General features: G+C 34.3%; 2 protein-coding genes across 10 annotated transcripts in view; one reads left to right on the top strand and one right to left on the bottom strand.

Annotated features, from left to right (window-relative positions):
- DLG2 (discs large MAGUK scaffold protein 2) overlaps positions 1-13,331 on the top strand; it is a 2,230,265-nt gene that overhangs the window by 383,077 nt on the left and 1,833,857 nt on the right. For all 9 annotated transcript variants that reach the window (XM_050755793.1, XM_050755797.1, XM_050755794.1 and 6 more), the window contains one exon: positions 8,329-8,474. In XM_050755793.1, the coding sequence (XP_050611750.1) occupies positions 8,329-8,474 (146 nt within the window). The remainder of the gene's footprint in view (positions 1-8,328; positions 8,475-13,331) is intronic.
- Positions 1-13,331, bottom strand: part of TMEM126A (transmembrane protein 126A) — a 1,099,470-nt gene that overhangs the window by 411,531 nt on the left and 674,608 nt on the right. The gene's annotated exons all lie outside the window — the stretch shown is intronic.

The raw sequence follows: 13,331 nt of genomic DNA, 5'->3' as shown, positions 1-13,331 counted from the left end.
TCAAACCAAGTATTTAGTAGAATGTCTTATAATCTGCATTTGTCTGATGTTTCCTTATGATTAGATTCAACTTATGCATTTTGGGCAGAAATATTACAGAAATGATGCTATGTTCTTCTTTGTGTATAATAACAGGAGGCTCCTGGTGCCAGTTTGTACTATTTAAAAAGATAATTGTATAAGTATATCTTTGTTTTTTGCAGAGATGAGGTCTCACTATGTTGCCCAGGTTGGTCTCAAACTCTTGGGCTCAACTGTTGCTCCTACGTCCTGCGTTCACCTCCCAAAGAGATTACACATGTAAGCCACCATGCCTGACCCATTCTGTTCTAATTGGTGGGGAGATACTATGAGGCTATATAATGCCACATTCTTGTCCTATTTTTTACTACTAGTTGCAGCATCCCTCAATGATTTTATAATTCCATCATTTCTTCTATATTTATTAGTTGGAATTCTATAAGGAAGAGCTTTCTTTTCTCCCTCATTTAATCACTAATTTATCTATATCAGGATAGACTAATGGATTATTATTTTATTAAAAAAATTATATCTCCTATTAATTGATTTTTAAGGCTCAAATTATTTCAGATTTAGTCATTAAGAGCCCCTTCAAGCTGGCTTACATGTCCTTTTGATATGATCCTGTGATTTTGGAGCACTTCCTTCCTTTCTAGTACAAAAAGATGTGCTAGATTCATAATTTCCTTGTTCTCATCCTGTGAGCCCTTTCTCCAAAAAGTCCTGATTCTTTTTAATAGAGGAAAGTACTTTAAAACCAAGATTTCCTTCATAACCTCTCTGCCCCACCCCCGCTCCCTCCTTCCCTTCCCCTTCTTCTCTTCCCTTCCCCTCTCTTCTCTTTCTTTTCCTTCCCTCCCTCCCTTTCTTCCCTCCCTCTCTCCCTTCCCTTCCCTTCCCTTCCCTTCCCTTCCCTTCCCTTCCCTTCCCTCCTTCCTTCCTTCTTTCCTCCTTCCTTCGGTTGTGCTTTGTCTAGGCACAGAAGAAGCCCAATCATATCAGAACAATGTGGAATTTGCATGACCCTTTGGGTATGAGCATTTGCTCATTCTCTGGTCTTATGTGTTCAGCATCTGTTGAGTTCCATTTTGCATTAGTCCTTGTACTCCGGGCTTTGCACTCATTCTTGTTTTGCCTCTTTTATTCCCTTACTTGGTACTTGCTTTCACTCGGTCTAGGCTATGAAATTTATATTTTTATTTCATCTACATTCAACTTTAGTCCCTTCCTCATATTCAACTTTATTCCTCTAGTTCTAGGTAATATTCTTAAAGAAACTTTCCTTGGTGCAAAGCCTAAGATAGGACATTTACCGCACTGATAAAGGCTTTATTGAAAATTCCACTTCTGTGCTTCAGCGTCTAGTAGTTTTGGACTTGTATGGATTGGGAGAATGATAACTTTTTACTTTGCAGAAGAGAAAGTATGGGCTATGGATACAGGATAAGGAAATTCGATATGAACATTTATCTGACTCCCTAAGCAGAACCAAGTGTTCAGAAAAGCTTAATGGAACACCAAGACTGTAACATCATTAAGTATAGTAAGCTCACCTGTGCTATACTGTCCAGCTGAATTCAAAGCAGGTATGTGGTAAGAGAACAAGGTATGTTGGAAGAAGCATAAGGCATATGTCTTAAAGCACATCTTACCATCTCTTTGTTGCAGCTGTAAGAAGAAAATCCTGACCAGGCACAGTGGCTTAACGCCTGTAATCCCAACACTTTGGGATGCTGAGGCAGGTGGATCACCTGAGGTCAGGAGTTCGAAACCAGCCTGCCCAACGTGGTGAAACCCCATCTCTACTAAAAATATACAAATTAACTGGGCATGGTGTTGGGCACCTGTAATTCCAGCTACTTGGGAGGCTGAGTCAGGAGAATTGCTTGAACCCAGGAGGAGGAGGTTGCAGTGAGCTGAGATTGCACTGCTGCATTCCAACCTGGGCAATAGAGCAAGACTCTGTCTGGAAAAAAAAAAAAAAAAAAAAAAAAAAAAAAAAAAAAAAAAAAAGGAGAGAATCCTCAGGTGATTTTGGTAAATTTTTGGGATTAAACAGCTTTGGTGAGCTATAGCCATATATGACAATCACTAAAAACCAAATGAATCAACAGTAACAACCTCCACAGGGGTTTCTGCTTAGTTGGCAGAGTACAGAGGTGACTGCAGTTGTTCCCATAGTACTATGCCTGGCAGCATGAAGGCTGGGATAGGAAGAAGTGCACAAAGCCTTTCCCCAGTCACTTTTATTCTAGCCCATAATAGATGAAAAGTATGTAAAGATGTTACACATTCAGCATTCTAGTTACTTTTTTATTTTATTGTGGTTAAGTAGATAATTGCACAGCAACTCATGAGTCACATAAGAAAAGTCTCATGATTTAAGAATCATATTTTCTTAAGTCATGTAAAAAATCCTTTTTTCCATTACTTATATTTAAAGTTTGCCTAGTGAATTTTGGTTATTTTAAGAAAAGCAAACTTCCCTTCAAGGGAAAAATATTTACCATTTCCAAGGACCTTACAAATCTCATCAAATGCTTGAAGGTATATCTCAAAGAGGAGTTTTAAGTGTCTTTTGAGGAAATAGTAGCATCATTGAAATAGGTATACCATGTTAGGTGTTTCTTCTTGGAAGAAGATGAAATATTTTGAGTATATGTTGAGTTTTTAAGGGTGTGCTTGAAAAGACAGTCCTATTTATTATGAATTTCCTTCAACATGCTGTTTGACAATTGAAGACCTAACTGTGTCAGAATCATTATTACCAAGACCAGATCTCATTTTTAAGGAGTGTGGGTTAAAAAAGAGAGAGATAGGACTGAATAGGGGCTATCTCAGCTATCACCTAGAAGTCAATTCTTTTGTTTTAATGGATCCTAAAGGCAGAAGATTGAAATACAGTTTCTTCCAGCTAAGTTCTAATGAATTCAATCTAAATCAGTTTAGTCAATAATATCCCCACTAAGTACTTATTGTTTATGAATCAATAGGCAGAGTTTTTCTCTTGCCATCTTCCCTCTGTTATGGGGATCCTTCACCCTATTCCCCCCTTTGATCCCGCTTTTCACTCTGAAGAAGAGGATTGCAGTGACTCAAAAGGGCTATTTGAATTGAGAGCATGAAATTCTTATCCCTGAGATGCTGTTTCTGAAGTCCAATGCTGCTAGTGGATCAGAAGCCATGGACATCACCTGGGTGCTTATTAGAAACACAGAAATTCAGGCCCCATGTCCCCAGGTAATTTTTGTGTGCATTAGAGTTTGTAACACTTTCCTGTAAATTTGACAATAATTTACAGACTATTCTTTAAAAATTTTGACGTCAAAATAGACACGTCTTCAAGAATTTGAGGAATTTATTTTGTATATCCTCAGAGGTGGCAAATATTTTTATATTTGAGTAGGGAATGTGCAAAATAAAAAGTGCTAGGTGCTGTGATTAAATCAAGGAGTCAAGTCACATAAAAATGTAATCTAAACAATATGCAGGGTTTAGCAGTCCTGAGTGAGAAGGGATTTGACTTCATTTAATGATTTTTTTTTCTGTTTGAACCTTAAAAAGACGGAATACAAACAAATGAAAATTACCAAGAATTCATTATGTGCTTACTGAATTTAAGGATAATGTTAGATACTAGAGAATATATGACTGGATAGGACGTTGTCTTTATTCCTGAGGGCCTTGCTTAGCACTTAAAAATTACTTAGTGAATTGAAATGTTGAAGACAGGTGGGTGAACAACTATTTCTACTATAAAGCAGAAAGAGAAATAACTATTGAGCAGATTCAAGCAATATGTTGTTAGAACAGGAAGAAAGCAGCAGTATTTTACTTTGCAGAAGAGAAAGTATGGGATTTGGATACAGAATAAGGAAAGTGGTTATGAGCATTTATCTAGCTCCCTAAGCAGAACCAAGTGTTCAGAAAAGCCTAATGTAATTTGCAACATCATTAAGTATAACAAGATCAACTGTGCTATACTGTCTAGATGAATTCAAAGCAGGTATGTGGTAAGGGAACAAGGCATGTTGGAAGAAGCATAGACATATATCTTAACACATTTTACCATCTCTTTGTTGAAGCTGTAAGAAGAGAATCCCCCACAAATTTCCAAACATATTTTCTTTTTGATGACAGTTGCTTGGGTGTTCTTACTACCTACTCAATTGAACCCAGTTTTAGTAAAAATAATTTCTTGATGATGACATTTCATATTTAGATCTCTGACTTCAAATATTTTTTTTACAAAGACTGAACTGGAACTGGGCATTGAAGGAGAAGGAGGATTTCTAAGTGTGGGAAAGGGGATCTGGGCCTAGAGAAGAGTGTGAGCAAGAGATGTTGAGGGCCTGAACTCTGGCAGTGGGAATGGTGGTAGTGGTGGTGAGGAAAGAGGGTATAAAAGAGAGATGCTTGGAAAGTGACAAGGGGATATATGTCAATTATTAAAAAATAATGCTTGTTAACCAAAAGTGAAATTTGACATTGATCATTGAATTATCATCAAATTTAAGTCATCTTTGACTTAATCATGGTTATTTTCTTCCTCTCTAGTAGTTGCTTCAGGCATGGAGAATAAGCAGACAAAACAGTGAAATAGACTTTGAACACTTCGTCACATTTAGGGGTATAAATTAATGAAGATTTACAAGTTTAATATTAAAAATATTGTCCCCAGGGTTTTTCTAAATGTGATCAAATCACTGTTTGTTATGTTTCAAAGTACTGCTTATTGATATAAATGCATAGCACGAGTATGATAAATATCCTTTCTTTTCTAACTAATTTGTACACGTAGTGTTTCAAATTTTGGTGACTTACAAGTACTGCTCATGAAACTGTTTATATCCTTTAAAAAGATGCAGAGAAAAAGAATCTTGAAATTTGACTATCTACAAAAATTGTTTTATTCATTACAAGTCATTCTTTTAAGAGACTGTAGCTGCAGAAATGTTTACAGAAATTCTTTTTTTTTCTTTTCCCTTTATTTTTAGTTTTTATTTTTTTGAAAGGGAGACTTGTTCTGTTACCAGGACTGGAGTGCAGTGGCATGAACACAATTCACTGCAGCCATGACCTCCTGGGTTCAAGCAATTGTCCTGCCTCAACCTCCTGAGTAGCTGGGACCACAGGCACACACCACCATGCCCAGCTAATTCTTTTCTCTTCATTAATACATGAGGCAAGATGATGTAAACATATTTTGTTTTCTGGATTTTATATTTTTATATTACTTATTCCTCTGATTTTTGTCAACTGAATTAGTAATCTACCAGCCTGTATGTTATTTTAAAAATCTGGGAAGGATGTATATCTGTATAGCTTTTACCTTCTGTTCTTACACATTTTTCAGACACGACCTCACAGTTATTTTATTGCTAGTGGCAGAATAAAGCTGTAGCTGTACATAAAATTTAAGGATTACTAACTTTTCTCTGTAAATCTTATTTATGAAACATAAAATTTTTCTTTATTATTTATGAAAATGTAACATTTAATTCATACAAAACAATATATGCAATTTATCTATAATATACACAGCATAATAACAAAAGAAACATTTCTGAAATTGCTACTGACATCTAGAAATAGATCATTGCCATTAACTTACTACTCATATGTACTTTCCTTATCCCACTTCCTTGCCCACCCTGTCTACTGAAGTAACTACATCTTTTCATGTCTTCCCTTGCTTTTGTCTATTTGTTTTGTTATATGTATATGCATGGATGCTTAAAAATATGTGGTTCAGTTTTGTAGATTTTTCAACTTTACAAAAATTTTTTCATATTGAAACTTTATTCACTCAACATTATTTTTCTAAGATATATAGTTTTGTGATATTATCATTCATTCATTTTCACTGCTCCATAAATTCCATCTTGAGAACATATCACAATTTATCTATTTCACTTTTGATGGACATTGGAATGTTTCTGATGTTTGCTACTATAATCTATGCTGCTATGAACATTTTGGTTTGTTTTTGGTGCATATGTGCCAAAGTTTATCTAGGATGTGTACTGGGTAGTAGAAATACTGACTTATAGGATAAACAAATGTTAAATTATTTTCTGAAGTGGCTATAGCAATTTGCACTTGCTAGGAATAAATAAGTTACCATGAATTAATGTCTTTTTCTAGTCCTTGTACTGTGAGACTTAATTATTTTTGACAATATTTTTGATGTAAATGGCATTTGATTATGATCTCAGTTTGTATTTATTATCACCAATGAGGTCGAGGATTCTTTCCTAGGCTTGTCTGTGACATGTGTTTATTTTACTGTGAAATGCCTGATCATAATTTTTACCAATTATTTTCTTTTAGTTTGCTTGTCTTTTTCTTCTCGATTTGTATTTCTTTTCATATCTGGATACTGTTCCTTTGTCTGTGTGCTGCAAAATTATCTTCTTTCAATTTGTACCTTGTCTTTTGGCTTTCTTTATTGATACATATATACATCTTAAGCATAACTGATACATAATAAACTGCATCTATATAAACTGCATAATTTAATAGGTTTGGACATATATATGCACTATAAGCACAATAAAGATAGTAGCATACACATCACTCTTACAAGTTTCCTCTTACCCTTTTGTAATCCCTCCTACTCATCCCTTTATTTTATATTTGGCACTATAATCCAATACTAGGTAATTTTTTATTTTGCTCAAATCACTCCAGCTTTGGCCATCTTTGGCAGCTCTTTCATGTGGTTCTTTTGTTTCTTCGATATTTCCCCATTGTAGCAGAGTTGTTTCTTTGGTGACTGTTTCTTTATTTGCTGGGGCTATAAGATGGTCCATACTCATCTTATGTCTCCTACCTACGAGTCCTAGGATCAACCATTTCTCCAAAGAACTCTGGTTTCTTTTGTTGGAAAATAGTGTTGCAAACCAAGATCTAAACTCTGAGTGTGCTTGTCGCTACTGGGATGTCCCTGCTTCTAGGTCCTCTCAGGAGACAGAGCAAGGCATTATATATGACAGAGCTGGGAAATGTCCGGATACATATTCATTTCTATTTCTAAATGTATTTTTATCTATCTCTCTATCCTGTAGCTCTTGAAAACTTTGAGTGCATATAGACACCCTCAATGTTAATCTAATATGACAGTGTTCATTACTTTTTACCAATGCTGCACCGAGGCCAAAATCAGGGTGCTAGTTTTGTTTATTATTACTGTGGCATCATTGCTTCTAGGCCCTCTCAGCAGATGAAGCAAGGAAATATATGTGTGTATAACTGATTTGTGTATATACATGTCTGTAAATATTCTTATATGTATTCATCTATATCTACATTAAGCTAAACATGTCTCCAACTCTCATCTAATATCATATGAATCATTTTAACCTTACTTGCCTGTAACTTTCTATAAAACAGTAAGAAACTTGGCTCCCATCATCTACCATCCATTCGCTTAATTGTTCAATTTTAGTATACATGTATTGTGTTTTCAGAATTGTTCATCCGTACCCAACAGGACACAAGTTTACCAACTAGAGTATGATGCTTTTGTGTAGTTTCTTTGATTTTGGTTTTATAGTCTGTTCATTTTCAAAGTTACTTAAGTTAGTACTTTTTTTTCCTGTTGACTTCATGGAGGTTATTTTATACCTTTGTAACACAGTTACATTCCTTTGTAACAGTCTGCATTTCATCTTGGGATCCTCTGACTTCCTACATGATTTTTTAAAAATTTGCCTACATTAAGGTTTACTTTTTGTGCTATTGAGTTCTTTGGGTTTTGACACATGGTTCATGTTATGTGTCCAACACTATAGTATCATTAGAGAATATTTTAATCATCCTCTGCTTTATGTATTCAAACCTCCTTCTCTTGCTCAGAACCTCTGGCAAACATTGGTTTTTTTAAACTGTCTCTTTAGTTTTACTTTTTCCAGAGGCTATAGGTGGAATCATACAGCATGTATCCTTTCCAGACTGACTTCTTTCACTTAGCAATATGCATTTAAAATTCATCTATGTTTTTGTTTGGCTTCATAGCTCATTCCTTATTACTGAATAACATTCTATTATATGGATTTACTACAGTTTATTCACTTTTTGAAGGATTTGTTCTAGTTTTTGTAATTCTGAATAAAGCTGCTATAAGCATTCTAAATGCAGGTAAAAAGATATTTTTCAGGATTTCTTCTGTTTTACTTTGGAATATATTTATGCAGTTCTTTTAATCAGCAAAATTTGTGTATGCCAATATATGGACATATATACAGAAGCTATTTATGAAGTCATGCATGACATTTTGATGCTTTCTTTACATTTTCTTTACAGATATCCAAGAATTTTACGAGGTGACATTGCTAAATTCTCAAAAAAGTTGTGAGCAGAAGATAGAAGAAGCCAATCAAGTTTTACAGAAATGGGAGAAGACATCCCTTCTTGCTCCGTGCCATGACAGACTTCAAAAATCTTCAGAGGTATACTGTTGAAACTTCCAAAAGAACTGAATAATACTAGGACTTAGTCCAGTAAAGAAGTAATGGTAGTAATAGTGATTATTATCAACAAATGACAACAACAATAATAGAAATGTAGTTATACCATACTGTATACAATTTTCATATATGAAAATTCAGTTTTTCCAAAGCGTAAAATAGGGCATGGGAGTGACCTGATTCTTTATATTGTTTGAGTGGGTTATGTTAGCAATATTGTCATAGTTAGAGTTGACTCAAGTCTAAGGCATTCTGGAGTTTCAGAACATGGTTCCTTGTGCTGTGGGGGAAGGAGATGGATAGTAGAAGAGGGAAGTGCAGTCTACGATTCTGATTTCCATAGCAAGGGCACATATCCCAGGGCAAGAATAAAATGATCAGTTGAGGTGTAGGAACAGAATATTAGAATTCCCATTTCCATTTCTTTTAATCACATTCTTTAAAATTTTCTGTATTTGAGTAACTTATATATTAGTAGTAATGCATTTAAAAAATAAATATAAAGCAATTAGAGTTGTATGATCAACTTGTTTTTACAGATAGAATTATGGAATCAAACAGTTTGGACACTACTGTTACAATCAACATTTACCAAAGGCTAAGGCAAGTTGAGGCATTTCTCAGGTTCATAGCTAAGGGCTAACAGGGACAAGTCAATGGATACTTTTAAGTGGCAGTCAATACTTTGAAGGGAGGTAATAGTACATATCCACACACACGATTTGTCAAGATTGGAGTCATGTAGCCAACCCCATGATTTGGAAGCTACATAGAATCCTAGTGCCAATCAATAGCATGTTGATTGCTGAGTTTGTATTGTTAATATTGAGGCCTCTCATATGCTTTCTGTCCTGCTCAGAGCTGATGTATAAACTGGGAAGGACAGAGCCTAATTATCACCCTAGTTACTTAAAAAAAAAAAGTTAATCATGACAATAATTTGTTAAATAATAGATATCAACTTTGTGAAATTGTACTTAAAAGCATAAAAATAAACATCATCCTAATTTTAGCACCTAAGAGTAATTATTTTGACTTTTTTAGTCCTTTTTTGTACAAATATATGTACATGAAATTGGGACAATAGCATGTAGGGCATTTTATGTCTTTTACATTGAATGTTACACTAATAGTATTTATCCATATCATAACATTGAACAGTTTTGGAGAATATTTTAATGGCTATGAATATTCCATGATTTGGAACTTAGTTAAGCAGATCTTCATTCAAATTTAGGCTATCTTCAATTTCCTGCTTTGAATAATGCTGTAATGGATGTGCATGTGTATAAGCCAATGCTGGTTTTTTTTTTTTTCTAACTGTTTCATTAAGATTGATTTTATAAATGAAACTATTGAATACAAGGGTATGGACATTTTTAAGGTTCTGGATACAAATTATCAAGCTGTTTTGAAGAACAAATCAGCCATCTTTCAAAAGGCCAATCTGCCTATATCTTTAGTACTGTCATTTTATTATTTAAAATATGTTGTCAAATTAATAGATAAAATGTCTTACTTAATGCTTTATATTGCAATTATGTGTTCACTATTCAGACTCAACTTTTTTTTATGATTATTGGTTATCTATATTTCTTTCATGATCCATTCAAGCTCTTTGTCTACTTTTCTAAGCAGTACTAGAATTCTTACTGATTTGCAAGAGCAGTTTATTTATGAAACATGCCACCCTGTTGTCATTATTGTTATTTTTTCTGGTTTGTTTATTATTATTAACTTTGCTTATAGTACTTTTTAACCTTCAAAATAGTTTCAATTTTTATGTGATAAAATTATCACTTTTAAAAACATTATTTCTTCTTTGCTTTATCTTTCTTCATTCTAGGACTAGTTAACTATTTCCCTGTATTTTTTTCTAGGCTTTCATTGCCTTGGTATTTTCAATTTTCTTTTTTTTAAAAAGTAATTAATCAATTGATTTTTAACTTTTATTTTAAATTCAGGGGTACATGTGCATGTTTGTTATATAGGTAAACTCATGTCACCGGGGTTTGTTGTAAGATTATTTCATCACCCAGGTGCTAAGTACCCAATAGTTATTTTTTCTGATCCTCTCCCTCTTCCCACCCTCCACCCTCTAGTGGGTGCCAGTGTCTGTTGTTCTCCTGTTTGTGACCATGTATTCTCATCATTTTGCTCCCACTTATAAGTCAGAACATGCAGTATTTGTTTTTTTGTTCCTGTGTTAGTTTGCTAAGGATTATGACCTCCAGCTTCATCTATGTTCCTGCAAAGGGCGTGATCTCATTCTTTTTTTATGGCGGTGTAGTATTCCATGATGTATATGTACCACATTTTCTTAATCCAGGCTACCACTGACAGACATTCAGGTTGATTCCATGTCTTTGCTATTGTGAATAGTGCTGCAATGAACATACGGGGGTGCATATGTCATTATGAAAGACCATACATTTTCAAAAACATTATTTTATTCAACTTCTAGATGCATGGTCCCATATATATTGCACAGAAGCATAAATGATAAATATATACTTTTTATTCTAAATACAGTTGTTTTTAAAACAATTTTTCTATTTTTGTGGAATCCCCTTTCACTGACTTCCTGCTTATACTGTATCAGCTCTATCTTCCCTGCATGCAAGGTAACTGATGTTAGCAACTTGTGCATTTTTTGGGTTTTTTCTTTAATTTTTTATTTTAAATTATTATGGATACATAATAGTTATACATATTTATGGGGTGCATGTGATGTTTTGATACAAACATATAATGTGTGATGGTTAAATCAGGGTAATTGGGTTGTTTGTTACCTCAAGCATTTATCATTTCTTTGTGTTAGGAACATTCTAATTCCACTTTTTAAATTATTTTGAAATATACAATACATTATTAATTATAGCTGCCCTATTGTGCTACTGAGCACTAGATCTGTTTCTGTCTATCTAACTGTACTTTTGTGCCCATTATCCATCTCTTCTTTATTCTCCCCTCCACCACTACCTTCGCAGACTCTTGTACCCATCATTCAACTTTCCATCTGCATGTGTACATTTTATTTGTTTAGCTTCCACATATAAGTGATATTTGTCTTTCTGTGCCTGGCTTATATCACTTAACATAATGTCCTCCAATTCCATCCATGTTGTTGCAAATGACAGGATTTTATTTTTGGTTGAGTAAATTCCTATTGTGTGTATGTGCCACATTTTCTTTATCCATTCGTCTGTTGATGGACACTTTGGTTGATTCTATATCTTGGCTATTGTGAATGGTGCTGCAATAAACAATGGAGTACAGATACTTCTTCAATATACTGAATTTCTGTATTTTAGATATATACCCAGCAGTGGAATTGCTGAATCATACGGAAGTTCTAAGTTTAGTTTTTTGAGGAACCTCCATACCATTCTCTAATGTGGTTATACTAATTTGCATTTCTGCCAACAGTGTACAAGGGTTCCCCATTCTCCACATCCTTACCAGCATCCATTATTACCCTGTCTTTTTTATAAAAGCCGTTGTAACTGCAGTGAGATCAAAGAGGAGGACAGATAAGGGATAGCCTTAGAGGCTATTGGAAAGATTTTACTATGAGAGAAATAGAAACCATTGGAAAGTTTTGAGCATGTAAATGAGTTGATCCGAGCTTCCCAAAAGGCATACAGAATATCCTGTCTTTAGAAATTAGAAATATTTTACTTTTTCCTGGATCTGTTGAACTTACTAATTTGTTTCCACAGGCCTCATTATTACAGCTACATATTTAGTGTGTATTAAGGTTGCTAGCAAGAAAAATGGGATCCTTGTTTTGAATCTCATGGAGTCCCTACAGTGTGCCTCTCAATGATTGCTTTTCCCCTTGAAACAAAATCATATAGGCTTCTGAAGCAAAACTTTGATGTGATTTTAATAGCATGTAAGTTTAAAAGACCTGGAGGTAAAAGTTTTAGACTTTTCTTGTCTGGAAAGAAAGTGACATCAACTTGTTTGCATTCAGCTTGGGAAGATCTTAAATACAAGTTTCACCTACTATTTTTTGAAATTTCATCTCCAGTGCCTGGTGGAAAGAGATCTGTCTTCTTACTTCCTCAGCATATGTGTGATAGAATTCTAGCTGTTCAACTTAAACTCTGATTTATATGAAGTTTCTGGAAAATGTAAATCAGCACCCTGATCCTTCACATCCCATAGCATTTTAACCTGTAATATATTGTTGATATCATAAGATGACAGGAACAGAGTCATAATATGGCTATTCTGTGTTGGATTGGTGATGTTTTGAAACAAGATGGAAATCTTTATTTAGGAATATAAAATAAATGGCCTGTTTAAAAACATTTTAAAAGAAGCATCTATTCCGAGGTTTGATTTTTTTGTTTGTTTCTTAGGTGTTTTGCTGAACTATAAGTAATTCATCTCTCTATTCTACAATATTCTATACTGAGGTGCATATCACCCTTCTCCTGTCTTCCAACACTGTAATAACTGATTTTTAGCTCCCAATTATGGTGAGTTTTCTGCTTAATTTGTGGGTTTTTTTGGTGGAAAAAAAATGGACACAGCATCCTCCTCACTTCTGCTTTAAGTATATGTGTGTGTATTTTCTCCATAGAACTTGAACTGCTGGGCTGAAATCTGCAGTTCTAACTTGAAGACAGAAAGAAAGTAAGTTTATATTACTAACAGTGTTACAGTAACAGCACTGGGCCAGGAAGGAGGCTGCTTGGCATAGCAGAACAATCAAGAGTAATCTGAAAGCCTTCTGTTTGAATTTTGCGAGTTGCTGGTTACATGGCCATCATCAAATTATTTAACCTATCTGATTTTTTATCTGTAAAATGTCAAAGTAATAATAGT

The sequence above is a fragment of the Macaca thibetana genome, chromosome 14 (assembly GCF_024542745.1).
Source record: "Macaca thibetana thibetana isolate TM-01 chromosome 14, ASM2454274v1, whole genome shotgun sequence".
In the NCBI taxonomy this organism is placed as follows: Eukaryota; Metazoa; Chordata; class Mammalia; order Primates; family Cercopithecidae; genus Macaca; species Macaca thibetana.
Note: the sequence above shows the minus strand (reverse complement) of the source record. Positions and strands in the feature narration are given on the sequence as shown.